Below are 17,870 nucleotides of genomic sequence, written 5' to 3'. Positions count from 1 at the left end.
GGCCACATGGGCTGCTCCTGCCCAGCTGTGCCTGCCTTAGTCATCATGGTCACGTGAATCTCCCACTTCCCAATTGGGACGAGAACTTACAGTAAAGCTTCACCACCCTCCGATGACCAGCCACGCTTGATGCGCCGTCCGCCCATTGCCTGCCGCCGAGCAGTGCGGTCGCTTCAGTCTTCCTCCCTCCAGCATGTATGGATCTCTGACAAGCTCCTCACCGACGCCCTCGCTCGTTTTTTTCCCAGTTCGTGCCCGCAGCAGAAGCGCCATGGCAGCCATGTTCCGGGACCATTGGAGGCCAGGAGGAGGGCAGCAAAACGTCGCATGACCGTCTCAGCCGGCTTTTATCCCCAGGAAAACTATTCTCCGCTCTTCAGTCTCGGCGCACTCTTCGGCTTCCGCAAAGACACTCAACCCACCTGGAGATATGAAGCGCCGTCTTTACGACACCATGTAGAGCCATTGGACTCAAGTACGTCGATGCATTCCGGCTGACCGCAACACCTCAGCTGACATTCGTTCTAGCGCAGACTGTTCCAAGCCTGTCAATAGCACAACCCGACCATACACCTTCCCAACACACAGCGTCTACACCTAGCGCATTCCCATTCGGCGCCCCGTATCCCTTCTCCCAGAACACTGCGCAGACTAAACTGCAGAGCAACGTAGACCAATTTGGAGAATCCGGCGCAGATGCTGCAACCGCTGAGACGTACTTCAACAATTTTGCGACAAAGATTTCAAATGCAGGAACTCTGTCCAGGGCTGAACGCAGTCAATTCTCACACCACGCCTGGATGTCATGTCAACCGGCCGACAGCAACGCTTGGGCCTACAATGTTATGGTGGTCAAGCATCTGACCGGCATTGGCTGGGATCCTACGCGCATCCTTTCCAAGCTCAAGTCCTTCGATGTCCCTCCAACCTATACGCCTGAAAACCTCGACTTCCTAAGGTGCCTCGAGGCTTCCGGTGTGCATCTTCTTACCCATGCTTCTCGGGTCTACCATCGCCTCTTTTCCAAGATGATTAGAGCAGCTACATCCGCAGCAGCCTCAACAAGTTCATCGCAGGATACCGAGCTACTCACACTAGTTCGAGTAACCTTTCAGAGCTGCTCACGCAGCACAAAAGCCATGCAAGGCATTGTAGACGACTTGTGTATACTCGCAAACAAGATTGAGGCACCTGCGATCAAGAAATCACTGCTTTCTCAATTGGCTGGCACCAATGACGCAACCCAAAGCATCAAGCTTCTGGTCGCAAGCGCTGCCCAAAGCCATTCTCCTTGTGCGCTTGTTGAAGAGATGCTTCTTTTTCTGCCTAAAGAGCAACTTCGATTACAGGTCCCGTCAGTTACGCGGTTTCTTGTCGATGCCATTGATCGGAAAAGCCAGTTACCAACGGAGACAACTTGGCACCGTCTGCGTGTATGGCTGACTATCCTCGAAAACCTCGACGCCAGATCCAACGTTCGCGACACCGACTCCGGTTATACAAATGTCGCCTTTGCGGAAGTGGTGGAGCATGCATTCAAGACGAGTAAGCCGGGTGTAGTGCGACTGCATATAGTGCTCTATGCCTTTGTATTCCGAATGGCACATCATCAGCCACAGTTTGAAAAGTACAAGGAAAACTTGTTGCGGGTTGTCCACGCCTCTGCCGTCTCTACACCAGAGCAGCAAAGCACAGTACAAATCGAGGAGGATGTGGTCATGATCTTCGCGCACATGCGGAAAGCTTCTCTGCCGTACAGGTCAATCTTGCGCACTGCTGCTGATCTCTTCGCATCGCATGCCAATCTGCACTCCATGCACAGATTCCTCATTGCCTTGGAGAAGCATGAATTTCTACTGGACAGAGGATCGAATATACAAACTCGCATCACTGCAGAGCTGTCTTTGCTTCGACAATACACAGACGCTCAGACACAAGACCGACCTGGACACCTTGTTCGCGCATTACGAACATGCCAGAATATACTCAATTCTTTAACAAAAGCCGCTAAGCCAAGCATCTCGGGTGCAGACGTCAGCAGCCAAGAGGAAATCGAACATCTGAAGGCCCACAGAGATTTTACTGCAATCTTTGATTCCGCTTCAAACGATCACGCGTTGCCGCAAATCTACGCGAACCTTAATACCAACATCTCACCCTCTCAGCGTACAGTCCTTATACATCAGCTAGCTCACCACTACTCTCTCGATGCCACTCGGTCACAGCGGGCGGTTTGGCGTTCCATCTACACTCTTTACAACTACCTCGAGTCGTACTCCCTGCCAATCGGTCCTCTGTTCAGCAAAGCCGTAGTCCGAGCAGCCATTATCCGACCTATGATGGAGCATAGATTCGTTAGCGCGAGGAGGCTGATCTGGGTATGTCAGTTGGTTGCTAGGGTCGAAGGCGTCAACGTAGCAAAGCAGATTGAGCAGATTTTCTGGCGCTGGAGAGGTAACGTGATCATGCATGCCAAGCAAGTGCATATTGCCGCTGGTGGTGATCGGAAGGCGAAGGCCATGGTGGGTAGGTTGAAACAGTTGAACATGGTGGGGTTGGAGGGAAGTCAGACCATGTTGCATAGTCGGCAAGGCGCGAGAACTCGTATACCCGATAGATAACACATTATAAGATGCATGTTGCCGTTGCCCTAATGCTTACAGTCAATATCATTGTGCTAGGATTGCGCACACAAATTTGTGGGCCATTTTCCATTTCTACGATGTTTAGTTGCGTCGCATGTCCATCTCTAGAGAAGAGCCAAACACTCTGGCTAGTGCAGCTAGGGACACAACAGGCGGGCTGCTGACGCTCGCAAGATCAAAACTTGGAAATATACCCCACTTCGGACCACCGCTCTCCCCACTCCCGAATCCTACTTCGTTGCGTGTTGGACACCAAAAGAAATACCAAGTCACTGGACAGAATCGATGCGACCGACTGAGGATCGATTCTGAAGGTTGCACTAGCACTTCCGCCTCTGCCGACGTCATCGGACTGACCTTGGAACATACCTCACGAACAACGCATTCTTTCAACTTGGATCATGCCTGTAACGCACGAAATCGCAAGAATACGGATAACTACGTCTTCACTTTGGTTCTAGTACATCTACCGCGACCGGAAAATCACCACCACGCAAAACATCGCAATCCTTCTTCTCACACAAGCACGGCATAAACCACGACAAGGCCAACACTAGAGAGTGTTTCCACAGTCTAAAATATCAGCTAGCGCCTGGTTCCAGGAACTCGCAATGGATCAGACTAGCTCCCCTGCTAGACCTACTATCGAACAATTACGACATGTTGTCAACAACTACCCCCTCATCGATAACCACGCACACAATCTCATCCTGCCTCACCAAGCAGATACGATACCTTTCGAGACCATAACTACGGAAGCTCAAGGACGAGCTCTAAGGGACACTTTCAAATCCCTTCCTCACCTGCGAGCAGCAAGACAACTAGGCCAACTTTACGAATGCGGCCAAGACGCAGATTGGGAGGATATTCTGGAACAGAGGGTTGAATGGATTCGAAGCAATTCCGAGCGTCTACATCAACGATGCTTCGAAAACGTACACGCGCTACTCATTGATGACGGACTTGCTGGACCGGAAAAAGTCTTCCCTTACAATTATCATGACCGTTTTACCAAGGCACCCAGTAAGCGCATTGTACGTATTGAGACGGTCGCTGAGCGCTTGATGGAGAGCCTTGTTCAAGACGCATCAGAAGATGATCTGGGCAAGACCAAGTTTCTACCACAGACCTGGACAAACTTCACCGAGGACTTTGAGCGCGAGATCCAAGACGCCGTCGACGACGACAATGTCGCTGGGTTCAAGTCTGTCATCTGTTACCGTACAGGGCTCGATATTGAGCCAGAATACGAGGAAGCTGCAAAGACCGTCGGGCACCCTTTCGAACGCTACGTCAAGAGCTGCATTCGCAAACGCAGCTACCGCATCGAGAAGAAGCACCTGAATGACTATCTCGTTTTGCGCACTCTGGAGATATTGTCCGAGCGACTGCCACATTCTGATTCTCTTGCGAAGCCATTTCAGCTACATACTGGTCTTGGAGATAATGACATTAGCCTTCTCGAGTCCAACCCAGCTTTCCTCCAGCCATTGATTGAAAACTACCCACAGGTACCCTTTGTACTTCTCCACTCTGCCTATCCGTATACGCGCGAAGCCGGCTACCTTGCAACTGTATATCGACACGTGTACCTCGATATTGGTGAAGTCTTCCCAATGGTCAGTCGTGATGGTCAGAAAGCAATTCTACGCCAATCCATGGAACTTGTCCCGGCCAGCAAACTCTTGTATTCTTCGGACGGGCATTGGTTTCCAGAGACATATTGGCTTGCCAATAAACAGTTCCGCGAAGTCTGGCTTGATGTGAGTTTGCTGATGCACCGTATCGCCTGCTTGCCCACACTAACTGATACAGCTGCTCACGGAGTACATTCAAAAAGGTGATCTAACACCGCATCAAGCGATTGGCATGACGAAGGATATCATGTTCAATAATTCCAACGTGTTATATGACCTGCGCTATGAGGCTATCTTCGATGAAACAGTGCAAGCAGATCCGAAGCAGCTCACATACAACCCAAAGCCAGTCGAAGCTTCGCCTTATCAGTCTCCAGCAGTAACACCAATACCTACCATGGGCTTTCCCAGCCGTCCTGCGGCCTCCAACGCCCGAGATACTCAATCAGTATCTCCGTACACACAGCCAGCTTTCCCTCCACCACCAAAGGCGCCGTAAGTAATGTCTGTACGAACTGCATGTGAGACAATCACTAACGTCGTACACCAATCCCCAGGCAAGTCTACGATATCCAGCTTTTTGACGACTTCAAGGAGAAGAATCCTACAGTCAAGTTCATCTACGTGCAATGGCTTGATTACATGGCCACGATCCGTAGCCGTATAGTTCCCATCAAGGAGTTTGCTCGCATGATAACCGAAGGAGAACGCATCGGTATATCCCAGGGAAACATGGGTACCCTTCAAAATGACCACATAACGCCTGTCACAAATACGACTGGGCAGATATACGTCGAGCCGGACTTGCGCTCCCTCCGCAGAACACACAACAAAGACCCGCTGCCCGCTGCAACAGTACTCAGTTACTGGCGCACGGAAAATGGCTCTACGCTTCCAGAAGACCCGCGGAACAACCTTGAAACGCTTATCAATGACCTCCAATATAACTACGCCACAACCCTTCTTATCGGCTGTGAAATAGAAGTCACGTTTCTTTCCCGAAACCCACCTTCGACATCGACCAAGCCTTTCGAAGCCGACCCTTACTGTCAGTGTGCTTGTCCAAACTGCATGTGAAACCCATACTGACATTGTACGCGCACATTTAGCACCCCTGACAAAAACCCACGCATGGGGTACCCTAACACCAGAACAATGGCTCCAGCTTCCCTTCCTTAGTGAGATCGTTCTGGCACTAGAGGAAATGGGTATTGAAGTCCAGCAATTCCATGCCGAATCGGGACCGGGACAGTATGAATTCGTACTTCCGCCTCATCCTCCTCTCCTTGCAATCGACACGCTTCTCCAGGCCAGACAAGTTATTGCTCAGATAGCTAGTCTGCACGGGCTACGTGCGACGCTTCATCCCAAGCCCTTTAAAGGTATTGGTACGGCGGCTCATGCGCACATCAGTTTGCATCCACCAGAGCGTGACATGCAGTTCTTCGTTGGAGGCGTCCTGAAGCATTTGCCTGCCATCTGCGCGTTTAGCATGCCCGAGGAAATCAGCTACGAACGTGTGACGGAAAACTCTTGGACAGGCGGGACATGGGTATGTTTTTTCTTTGCTTTGTGCTTTGTTGATACCCCTTGCCCCCTTTCACCAACATTGCCTAGGGTCATGAATATACTGACACCCGCGGGAAAAAAATAGGTCGCATGGGGAACGCAAAACCGCGAGACGCCACTTCGACGCATATCTCCGGGCCACTGGGAGCTTCGCTGTCTCGACGGCTTCGCAAACATGTACTTTGCCCTTTCCGCCGTTCTCGCCGCCGGCCTACTCGGTCTCGCCGCAAACGAGCATTCGTTCCCGGAACAAGACGTCCAGGTTAACCCTTCGACCATGGATGAGCAGATGCGCGCCCAGTTTGGTGTAACGAGACGGTTGCCCAGAAGCATGCAGGAAGCTGTCACATCGCTGAGGGCGGATGTGCCACTTAATGAGGCTTTGGATCCCGCGTTTTTGAAGACGTATCTGTACATGAAGGGCGAGGAGGCAAAGATGCTGGGGGAAATGGGCGAGGGTGAGCGCAGGGTGTTCCTGGTGGAGAGGTATTGATGGCATCTCACGTCAGATAAACGCGCGCAGTAGCCACCAGACTATGTGATGACGGTCAAGCTCAAATGTAAATGATTTTAGTCTGACATCTGTCATGATAGCTATATGTGCGAACGGGATTGGCATTTCAGATAATCAAGTGTGATTCTGTGCGTCAAGGTAGTTTCGTATCGCGCGCAAAATACCACACCAAAGTGCATTGTAGATAATGATTCCAAAATTAGCCATTATCTTGAGTTTGTGTAGAGATACAATGATACAACTCTTACACATCAACACATCACATGTTCAAACAAACCAGTTTACTTCAGACAGATCAAGGTCTCGTTTCAATATGCACCATACCAAAAGTATAGCAAAACAATTATAATTTCACCTAAGCCAAAGAAAACAACACTACTCTTCCGGGACATACAACAGTCCAGACGATGGCAGCGAACCCAAGGGGAATAAGCGCAACCCAACGCAAACTATGCAAGATAAATATCAAGTCGAACCATGTCTGCTACTTTCTACACACTACTCGGTCCAAGATCTTACAACAAGACCATGGCCATGCCAGAGGCGACGGCGGCAACAACGTACAGACCGAGGCCAAAAGCTCCGTTGGTGAAGTGAGGAGCAGAGAGACCAGACGCGGCACCAGCGGAGCCAGACGCAGAGCTAGAGTCGGAAGAACCGCCGGTAGCCTTGGCAGCAGCGTTGGAGACGGAACCGGTGCCGTCAGTACCGGCGTCCTTGAGAAGGGCAGAGCAGCCGGAAGCAGTGGGCGAAGCTACAGCCTTCTTGGTGGTAGCCTGGCCCTTGAAGTCGCAACCACCGTTGACCTTCTTGGCGTAGGCGTTGAGGGCAAAAGAGAGCTGCTCGCGGCTGGAGCACATGCCGTAGACGCCGTAGGGACCAGCAGTGGCGTTCTTGTTGATACCCTGGCAGTACACGCCATCCTTCTCGCCGCAGAGGAAGCCGAACATGTCACCGAAATCGTCCTCGTCGGTGTCGTCGGCGACTTGGCAGCTAAGAGTCTCCATCATGCACGAGCAAAGGTTGGCGTTGGCGACAGGAGGGAGGGGGTCAGACTCGGCCTCCCACTTGCCAGAGGTGACCTTGGGGCACTTGGCGGCAGCAGTGTTGGTGGGAGTGTACTCGGACATCTTGACGCCGACGGGGGTGGCCTTGGCGATCTGCTTGGACAGGTTGTCAAAGTCCTCGTTGGTCTCAACCTTGCCGTTCTTGATGGAAGCAAGACCTGACAGTTGTTAGAAGCATTCTACATGGGAAACACAATCAACTTACCGTACTCGTTCGCCTCCTCGAAGTACATGTAGACAATACCACCAGACCAGACACCAGTCATGTCCTTGCCGTAGAGAGCCTTGACTTCAGTGAACTTGCGAGGGCGAGGAGTGTTGCAACCGTATTCAGCGAAGAAGACTGGGACATTGTACTTCTCAAAGTTCTTGGTCTGGACATCGAAACCGGACTCGGTGAAGGACGAGTCACCGCACCACGAGTAGATGTTGTAACCCCAGAAATCAATGGCACTGTCAGCGTCGCCGCAGTCGAAGTAGTTGGCCATGTTCTCGCGAATATCGGCATCGTCGTTCGTAGCATATCCCACACCGATCTCGCGGTAGTTCTTGCTCTTGATGTAGGCCTTGGTGTCCCGGACAGCAGCCTTGACGAAAGCGCTGGCAACGGTGTTGTTGGGCTGGTTGCTGACCTCGTTTCCGGCGAAGAATCCGAGGGTGTTGTCGTACTTCATCATCTCGTCAACGACGCTGGTGTAGCGGTCGTATAGTTCGACAGTCCAACCGGGGTCGTCACGGTTGATCGACATTCCTGGCTCAGACAGATCGGCTACGACATAGATGCCGGCGTCTGCAAGCTGTGTCATACAGTCCTCATGGTCCTTCTTGGGGTCAATGGCGTACACACGGATAGTGTTGGTCTGGAGCTTCTTGAGCTGGGCGATATCGCGCTTGCATGCTGAAGAGTCGGCAAGGGGGTCGGTAATGTCAATATCCTCGGTTGAGGCTGCTGTGGAGTTGGAGTTGACTTCCTCTGTGTGGTGTAAGTAGTGTGCTATGTAAGTTGGAATGGTACTAGGCGCGTACGTTGGTAGGCGACACCCTTCATGAAACTGTTTAGCTGTTAGCTTGGCTCGGTCTTGGTGTCTTGGTGGCTCTTACAATTGTTCACCACTGTTCTTGTGGAAGAACTTCTGACCCTAGGCATTGTTAGACACGGAAGTCGCACCTAATGCGCGACATCATACCTTGATGACAATGGGGTCAACGGCGGCTTGGACGCCCGCGAGTAGGGCCGCTGTAGCAAAGATTCCGCGCATATTGTTAATAATAGTGTAAGACTGCTTCCAAGAGCTGCGGTGGTGTTGGCGAGAGCTTGGGTTGAATCGCCGAGAATCTCGTTTAAAGAGTGTGAAGAAGTTGTTTGACAAGGTGCAATGAGATCAAAGAGTGTGGCGCAACAGCAAATGAGGCTGTATGCGAAAGAACAAATTATTCAAGGACGTAAAGACAGACTGGTAAAACAGAAAAGTGAGTGTAGAAACGACTCTGAGGCACAGTGAGTGAAGAGATGTATGGTGAACCAAGCATTCCAAGAAGGATCAGCGAAGTTCACCTGTACCCCTGATACTAGGCTTGTTTCGCAATCGCTGGTCCAAGCGCCTGGCCATCGAGACCCTCTAAGCTTCTCTTCCACCAGCAGTAGCTGTCAAGATGTCAAGCTTTTATTTGACATCTTGTCAGGCGCTTGATGTGAAAATTGGCCTGCTGCGAAACACTTTCCCAGGTCACCATGGCCGTTGCGAATTGTCAGCGCGGCTCGGAGTCGAGAGTCGCGGTCTCGACGCATACGTACACCCAATTTCGTGTACCCCACCAAGAAGCCGCCTGACGCCCCACAGCGGATCATGTTGCTAAATTGGAGTGCATCTCTTCAGATGTCAAGGTACGTGTGCCGAACAGTCCCGGTACGCCGTATGAGAATATGCGAGAAGTCGAGGCTGTGATTCATAAGCATGGAGACCTCGCGACCATGGACAAAAGTCGTCTATGCTTGGTGGCACAGCCTCGTGGAGTTTGACCCGGAGCGGCACTTCTCGCCGGGAGGCACACGACACGCAGTTTGTGCAGCTGAAACATAGGCGTAGGTGTGGCAAAGCCGCTCGAGCCGTGGGGCGGCCAATGAAACATGATGCGCACACGAACAGATGCAGCTGAGCTGGTGTTCACTGTCTGCGACGCGGCGGACCCAGGCGGCCATTGGTCATCACGATGGCATGGCGGCAATGCTTCGGGCCGGCAGCTGGCGCGTCCGACAGCGTGTGAGAGTAATGCTTGCATTCATGGCTTGTGGTGCCTGGCAAGGATGGTGCGCGATTATTGGAGAATCAGTAGGGCTGTTGTGAGCTAGAGGGTAACATGTACAGAGTTTGCATGCAGATGTAATCATGAGCTACACAGCTACCCCAGCCTTACTACTGTATGTTCCCAGTTGGTCGCTCTGTAGCCGGCTCACTTGGCTTGCCATATAGTCGACGTTGGAAACCGGGCGGCCTAATATAGCTCACGCATGCTAGGGCCCGGGTGAATTTGATTTGCATGCGGTGAGAGATTCCGTCATAGTGCGGTATCGTCCAAGTTGATGCACGACTCAGGAGAATCACATGTGTGCAAAGTGACAGCGGCTTTGGGACGTCTGAAGCAAAACATACAGGCGCGGCGGGCAAAAGAACTGGGGGGCGTCGAGCATCCGGTGTGGTCGGGTGTGGTGGCAGGCTCAACAGAAGCACTAGCAGCGATTGGCGGCCGTCAGCCCCCTATGCATTGCGACACCAAGCACCGTTGACCTCAAGATGAGCTAGGACTGGGGCGTTGCGGAAGCGCGCCACGTCGCGATTGGATGTCAGATAAGAAAACTTATCGTAGCTATCGCGCCGGTCGAGCAGCGGGCGAAGAAGGCGGGAATGATTTGGTCTGCCGGGTCGCTAGTCGTTGTGTGATCAGCGCGGGGCTCTGGCACCGTGCGGTGCAGCCTCTGTCTACGGCTGGGGGGACAGTCGTGACGTGACGGCCAGGGCGAGTCCGACGAGGGTAAGAGGCAAGCAGAAGCGGAGAAGAGCAAGGGAGAGTGGTAGCACCGACTGTCAGCCTACCTGCCCAGAGCGATGCTGCCTCTGAACCGGTTGACGGCAAACAGAACGGGCGGATGTCTTTGTTGATATCTTCGGGAAAAGGCATTATCGATATGCAACCAGATCGGAGATCCCATGGGAATCCGGTTTCCCAGCCTAGCGATCTCGCGCCACCGCCAAAGCAGACGCGAGCAGAGAGGCTGGAGGAGCAGCGAGAGCAGCAGATCAGAGCAGGTGTTGCTCGAGTGAGCGCAATGGTGCAGCTTTGTAGTGTGCATACGCCCATGATCTCCGGTGCCGTTTTTAGAGGGGCGACTCAATATCGGGAAGTGAATGCTAGCGAAGGGGACCCATGCGCAGCGTCTCTGACGGCGTTAGGCTAGCTTGGCGGTCGTGCCTTTCATTTTCAGGGGAAGCTGCTAAAAAGCTCTTTGCCTGCCCTTCCGCATTCCACACTGTCGCTCACTCACCCACCCCTTCTTCCCCTCCGTGTCCGTTTGCTTCTACATTGCCTCTCGTTCCATTGCGTTGAGGTTGTGTGGTCTAATCGCCGACTGCCCCCTCCCTATCGACGCGTAAAGAGGAGAGCCGCTACCCGCCACTCCCAGCAGCCTAATTCCAACTTTTGCCCCAACGCCTAACAAGCGCCGACTCGCCGCGCGTCTCTCCTGGCAACCACGACACAGCTGCATAACCAGCTTTCCACTCGCTAGTTACAACCACCACACACGACACTCTCGCTCCCAAGCAGGCACGAGCGACCCGCCCGTGCTACTGAGAGATCGCCGTCCCAACACACTCGTTCAACAATAACAACAACACCCACATCCGCACTCAAGTGCACCTCGCATCCATCGTCTTACGCGGCAGCCCATCACCGAGCAATTCGACTCTGCCGCTCCCAATGCCCATTGTTTAAGGTACGGACCTTCTTCCGACAACTGCCGTTTCAGCATTGGCGGCTCCCCGTGCGACAGTGACTGACAGTTTGACCCGCAGATTCTACATCCAATCCTAATAGCTTCCCACGATGTCCGGACATCCGCAGGGAGGCCACTACGACGACGGCTACGGCCAGACTCAGGGCAACGCCCAGGCCCAGCCGGGCCAGGACGCCTACTACCACGACGACCAATATGGCCAGTATCACGACGATGCTCATGATGCCCACGGCGCGCAGTACCAGCAGCAGGGCCAACATGGCGATGCTTATTATGACGAACAGTACGTATTACCACTGGCGGCTGTTTGCACAAACAATTGCTAACACACGAGCAGAGGTTACTATGACGGCCAGCAGCAGGGCGGCCAATACCAGCAAAACGGCTACTACGACGACAGAGGCCAGCAGGGCTACCAAGACGAGTATTACAACGACCAGTATTACGACCAGGGCGGTGCGCAAGACGGCTACGCTGCCAACGGCCAACAGCCCCGCCGTCGTCAACACGACTCCGAGGAAGACTCCGAGACGTTCAGCGACTTCACCATGCGTTCCGACATGGCTCGCGCCACGGATATGGACTACTACGGTCGTGGCGACGAGAGGTACAACAGTTATGCCGAGGGCAACCGCGGCTACCGTCCTCCATCGTCTCAGGTCTCGTACGGTGGCAACCGCTCCTCTGGTGCTTCGACGCCCATTTACGGCATGGACTACTCAAACGCCCTTCCTGCTGGGCAAAGGTCTCGCGAGCCGTACCCAGCTTGGACTGCTGAGGCCCAGATTCCTTGCACCAAGGAGGAAATCGAGGACATTTTTCTGGATTTGACCGCTAAGTTCGGCTTCCAGCGTGACAGCATGCGCAACATGTACGATCACTTCATGACTCTGCTCGATTCGCGTGCTTCCCGCATGTCGCCAAACCAGGCTCTCCTCTCTCTGCACGCCGACTACATTGGCGGAGAGAATGCCAACTACCGCAGGTGGTACTTCGCCGCCCATCTGGATTTGGATGATGCCGTAGGCTTTGCCAACATGAACCTTGGAAAAGCCAACCGCAGGACCCGAAAGGCTCGCAAGGCCGCGAAGAAGAAGGCGAACGAGAACCCAGGCAACGAGCAGGAAACTCTCGACGCTTACGAGGGCGACAACAGTCTTGAGGCAGCCGAATACCGCTGGAAGACCCGCATGAACCGCATGTCCCAACATGACCGTGTACGCCAAGTTGCGCTCTACCTGCTCTGCTGGGGAGAAGCCAACCAGGTCCGTTTCATGCCTGAACTTATGTGCTTCATCTTCAAGTGTGCCGACGACTGGCTGAACTCGCCTGCGGGACAAGCCCAAACAGAGCCCATCGAGGAGTTCACGTACCTGAACCAAGTCATCACGCCACTGTACCAATACTGCCGTGATCAAGGTTACGAAATCCAAGACGGCAAGTACGTCCGTCGTGAGCGCGATCACGCCGCCATTATCGGGTACGATGACATGAACCAGCTTTTCTGGTACCCCGAGGGTCTTGAACGCATTGTTTTTGAGGACAAGTCTCGCCTCGTCGACATTCCACCAGCTGAGCGCTACCTGAAGTTGAAGGATGTCCTGTGGAAGAAGGTCTTCTTCAAGACTTACTACGAGCGTCGTTCATGGTTCCACATGATCATCAACTTCAACCGTATCTGGGTCATTCACTTGACTTCCTTCTGGTTTTACACATCGTTCAACTCGCAGCCTCTTTACACAAAGAACTACCAGCAACAGCTAGATCAGAAGCCTGAGAAAGCCGCTACTCTATCCGTTGTCGCTCTTGGTGGTACCATCGCGTCCTTCATCCAGATCGTTGCCACTATCTGCGAATGGTGCTACGTCCCGCGCCGTTGGGCCGGTGCTCAGCATTTGACCAAGCGTCTTTTCTTCCTCCTCGCGGTTTTCGTCGTTAATGTTGCGCCAAGTGTGTACATCCTTGGTATGGACAAGCGTACTGGTACCATCGCCAACGTTCTTGGTGGTGTTCAATTTGCGATTGCCTTGGTCACCTTCATCTTTTTCTCGCTGATGCCCATCGGCGGTCTCTTCGGTAGCTACTTGACACGCAACTCTCGCAAATATGTCGCCAGTCAGACATTCACCGCCAGCTACCCTCGTCTCAACGGCAACGACAAGTGGATGTCATACGGCTTGTGGGTCTTGGTCTTCGCCGCCAAGCTCGCCGAGTCCTACTTCTTCTTGACTCTGTCTATCAAGGACCCCATCCGTATCCTGTCCCACATGAAGAAACCCGACTGCCTAGGAGACGCCATCATTGGAGACATCCTTTGCAAGTACCAGCCCAGAATCTTGCTCGGTCTCATGTACTTCATGGACTTGATCCTGTTTTTCTTGGATTCCTACCTCTGGTACATTATTGCAAACATGTTGTTCTCTGTCTCCCGGTCTTTCTACCTCGGTGTCTCCATTTGGACACCCTGGAGAAACATCTTCTCTCGTTTGCCCAAGCGTATCTACTCCAAGGTTCTCGCCACAACCGACATGGAGATCAAGTACAAGCCCAAGGTTCTCATCTCGCAAATCTGGAATGCTGTGGTTATCTCCATGTACCGCGAACATCTCCTTGCGATCGACCACGTCCAGAAGCTCCTCTACCACCAGGTTCCGTCTGAGCAGGAGGGCAAGCGGACTCTGCGTGCTCCTACCTTCTTTGTCTCCCAGGAAGATCACTCCTTCAAGACTGAGTTCTTCCCCGCTCAGAGCGAGGCCGAGCGACGTATCTCTTTCTTCGCTCAGTCTTTGTCAACTCCCATTCCTGAGCCTCTTCCCGTGGACAACATGCCTACCTTCACTGTCCTGATTCCTCACTACGGTGAAAAGATTCTGTTGTCTCTTCGTGAGATTATTCGCGAAGACGAGCCATACTCCCGTGTCACGCTCCTCGAGTATCTCAAACAGCTGCACCCTCACGAGTGGGACTGCTTCGTCAAGGACACCAAGATTCTCGCTGATGAAACTTCTCAATTCAATGGTGACGACGAAAAGGGCGAGAAGGATACCGCTAAGAGCAAGATCGACGATCTTCCTTTCTACTGCATTGGTTTCAAGTCGGCCGCTCCTGAGTACACTCTTCGCACTCGTATCTGGGCTTCGCTCCGCTCGCAAACACTCTACCGTACCATCTCTGGTTTCATGAACTACAGTCGTGCCATCAAGCTTCTCTACCGTGTCGAGAACCCTGAGGTCGTCCAGATGTTCGGTGGCAACTCTGACAAGCTCGAGCGTGAACTGGAGCGCATGGCTAGGCGTAAGTACAAGATCTGCGTATCTATGCAGCGTTACGCCAAGTTCAGCAAGGAAGAGCGTGAGAATACCGAGTTCCTCCTTCGTGCTTACCCCGATCTTCAAATCGCCTACCTGGATGAGGAGCCACCGGAGAACGAGGGAGATGAGCCCCGCATCTACTCTGCTCTTATCGACGGTCACTCTGAGATCATGGACAATGGCATGCGTCGACCCAAGTTCCGCATTCAACTCTCCGGCAACCCCATTCTCGGTGACGGAAAGTCTGACAATCAGAACCACTCGATCATCTTCTACCGTGGAGAATACATTCAGCTTATCGACGCTAACCAGGACAACTACCTCGAGGAGTGTCTGAAGATTCGTAGCGTTCTCGCCGAGTTCGAAGAGATGACCACTGACAACGTATCGCCCTACACCCCCGGCCTTCCCAACACCAAGTTCAACCCTGTCGCCATTCTCGGAGCTCGTGAATACATTTTCTCTGAGAACATCGGTATCCTTGGTGACATCGCTGCCGGAAAGGAACAGACATTCGGTACTATGTTTGCTCGTACCCTGGCTCAGATTGGTGGCAAGCTCCATTACGGTCATCCCGATTTCCTCAACGGTATCTTCATGACGACTCGTGGTGGAGTGTCCAAGGCTCAGAAGGGTCTGCATCTTAACGAGGATATTTACGCCGGTATGAACGCCCTCCTTCGTGGTGGTCGCATAAAGCATTGCGAGTACTACCAGTGTGGTAAGGGTCGTGATTTGGGTTTCGGTTCCGTTCTCAACTTCACCACCAAGATTGGTACTGGTATGGGAGAGCAGATGTTGTCTCGCGAGTACTACTACATGGGTACCCAGCTTCCTCTCGACCGTTTCCTGTCCTTCTACTACGCCCATCCCGGTTTCCACATCAACAACATGTTCATTATGTTGTCGGTCCAGTGCTTCATGTTCGTCTTGATCCACCTCGGTGCGCTCAACCACGAGACTATTCTCTGCCAGTTCAACAAGGATATTCCTATCACCGATCCTCAATGGCCTAACGGTTGTGCCAACCTGGTTCCTGTGTTCGACTGGGTCGCACGTTGTATCGTCTCCATCTTCATCGTCTTCTTCATCTCTTTCGTGCCGCTTGTGGTTCAAGAGTTGACTGAGCGAGGATTCTGGCGTGCCGCGACCCGTCTTGCCAAGCACTTCTCCTCTGGATCGCCCTTCTTTGAAGTTTTCGTCACCCAGATCTACTCCAATGCCCTCCACACCAACTTGTCATATGGTGGTGCTCGCTACATCGGTACCGGCCGTGGTTTCGCGACTGCTCGCATTCCCTTCGGTATCCTGTTCTCGCGATTCGCTGGTCCCTCCATTTACATCGGTGCTCGCTCCTTGATGATGTTGCTGTTCGCTACCATCACTGTTTGGGGACCATGGCTCATCTACTTCTGGGCGTCCCTGATGTCTTTGTGCCTGGCGCCGTTCCTTTTCAACCCCCACCAGTTCTCATGGGACGACTTTTTCATCGATTACAGGGAGTACCTTCGCTGGTTGTCCCGTGGTAACACTCGATCCCACAGCGCCTCATGGATTGGATACTGCCGTCTCTCCCGAACACGTATTACCGGTTTCAAGCGCAAGACACTCGGCGATCCATCTGCTAAACTCTCAGGCGATGTCCCTCGTGCTCATTTCACCAACATCTTCTTGAGTGAGATCTTTGGACCTCTCGTTTTGGTTGCCATTACTCTGATCCCATTCTTGTTCATCAACGCCCAGACTGGTGTCAACGATAACCGTCACGTGGAAGACGATACCAACACTGGCACGCCCAAAGCGTCCGGTGCCCTTGTCCGTATTGGTATAATCGCCTTCGGTCCTATCGCTATCAATGCCGGTGTCCTGGGAGGAATGTTCGCTTTGGCTTGTTGTGCGGGTCCCCTTCTCAGCATGTGCTGCAAGAAATTTGGAGCTGTCTTGGCTGCGATTGCGCACGCTATCGCTGTCCTCGTCCTCCTTATCTTCTTCGTTGTTCTCATGTTCCTTGAGGGCTTCAGCTTCCCAAGGGCTTTGTCTGGCATGATCGCTGTTGTCGCCATCCAGCGATTCTTTTTCAAGCTTCTCATCACTCTTGCTCTCACTCGTGAGTTCAAGGCCGACACTGCCAACATCGCCTGGTGGACAGGAAAGTGGTACACCATGGGATGGCACACGATCTCGCAACCTGGTCGTGAATTCCTCTGCAAGATCACCGAGTTGGGCTTCTTCGCCGCAGACTTTATTCTCGGCCATGTTCTTCTCTTCTTCATGCTTCCGATCTTGTTGATTCCTTACGCCGACAAGGGTCACTCTGTCATGCTGTTCTGGCTTCGCCCTAGGTACGTTCTGCTCTCATTTTGTGTTTGAACATCTACTAACTTTCAACAGTCGCCAGATTCGTCCTCCCATCTACTCGCTCAAGCAGACCAAGCTTCGCAAGCGTCGTGTCGTGCGTTACGCCATCCTCTATTTCGTCCTCCTTGTCGTGTTCCTGGCCTTGATTGTGGGTCCGATCGTCGCTGGAAAGTACCTCAAGCTCAGCATCGGCGACTCACTGCCCATGGAGATCATGCAGCCTACAGGCTTCAGCAACAACGACACCACTAACACTCCCACTGGATCGTGTGTGGGTGGCCGCCCGTGCCCTGTATGGAACGCAGGTGGCGCAACCGGAGGTGATGCAGGCGGCGCTGCTGCGACCGACGATGCCGCTCGTCGATTCCGCCGGTACATGGCATACTAAAAGCAAGCGTTGCGAATCGTTACTTCTGTCTTCGCAGCCTGTTTTGTACAACATTGGCGAATCATGAGCGTGTCGACTTGGTTGGTCCCATAATGATTGTAATATCCACTACAGCATTTCCTTCGTTTCTTTCGGCGTTACACAGCGGGCTATCGACCTGCTTTCTCTCATTTTGAACACTGATGTCCGCTGGAGGCGCGGACTTGGCTGCACATACACTACGAAGGGTTGTTTTGGTTCATCATGGGAAGGCGAATATTTTAGAAAGTGAATGCATTGCAGACAAATATATGGATGTCTTAACACACAACCTGTTCCTGTGCCTTATCATGTTGCTGCTGAAATGTGTTTTCTGAAGTGATTTGCACG

General features: G+C 52.8%; 3 protein-coding genes across 3 annotated transcripts; 2 read left to right on the top strand and 1 right to left on the bottom strand.

Moving 5' to 3' along the window:
* Positions 1–327: 327 nt before the first annotated feature.
* Positions 328–6,344, top strand: ACET3X_000725 (uncharacterized protein; the record flags this gene model as incomplete). Its single annotated transcript, XM_069448053.1, has 7 exons — positions 328–475; positions 529–2,526; positions 3,231–4,408; positions 4,461–4,777; positions 4,840–5,330; positions 5,392–5,834; positions 5,937–6,344. The coding sequence occupies 7 exons, from the start codon at positions 328–330 to the stop codon at positions 6,342–6,344; spliced, it is 4,983 nt and encodes a 1,660-aa protein (XP_069310967.1).
* Positions 6,345–6,880: 536 nt separating this feature from the next.
* ACET3X_000724 (uncharacterized protein) lies at positions 6,881–8,691 on the bottom strand (the record flags this gene model as incomplete). Its single annotated transcript, XM_069448051.1, has 4 exons — positions 6,881–7,590; positions 7,638–8,446; positions 8,534–8,571; positions 8,620–8,691. 4 exons carry the CDS (start codon positions 8,689–8,691, stop codon positions 6,881–6,883), a joined length of 1,629 nt encoding a protein of 542 aa, XP_069310966.1.
* Positions 8,692–10,946: 2,255 nt separating this feature from the next.
* ACET3X_000723 (uncharacterized protein) lies at positions 10,947–17,809 on the top strand. The gene is made up of 2 exons (XM_069448050.1): positions 10,947–17,097; positions 17,147–17,809. Exons 1-2 carry the CDS (start codon positions 11,993–11,995, stop codon positions 17,499–17,501), a joined length of 5,460 nt encoding a protein of 1,819 aa, XP_069310965.1. The 5' UTR covers positions 10,947–11,992; the 3' UTR covers positions 17,502–17,809.
* The last annotated feature ends 61 nt before the right edge of the window (positions 17,810–17,870 follow it).

The sequence above is a fragment of the Alternaria dauci genome, chromosome 1, assembly GCF_042100115.1.
Source record: "Alternaria dauci strain A2016 chromosome 1, whole genome shotgun sequence".
In the NCBI taxonomy this organism is placed as follows: domain Eukaryota; kingdom Fungi; phylum Ascomycota; class Dothideomycetes; order Pleosporales; family Pleosporaceae; genus Alternaria; species Alternaria dauci.
The sequence above is the reverse complement of the archived record's forward strand: the minus strand, read 5'-3'. Positions and strand labels throughout refer to the sequence as shown.

What these genes read in the sequence shown, in the direction of transcription:
- ACET3X_000723 (XM_069448050.1), top strand. Translation starts at nt 11,993, where the DNA reads ATGCGTTCCGACATGGCTCGCGCCACGGATATGGACTACTACGGTCGT. An exon ending in CTGTTCTGGCTTCGCCCTAG is followed by an intron (nt 17,098 to 17,146) that starts GTACGTTCTGCT and finishes AACTTTCAACAG; the next exon opens with TCGCCAGATTCGTCCTCCCA.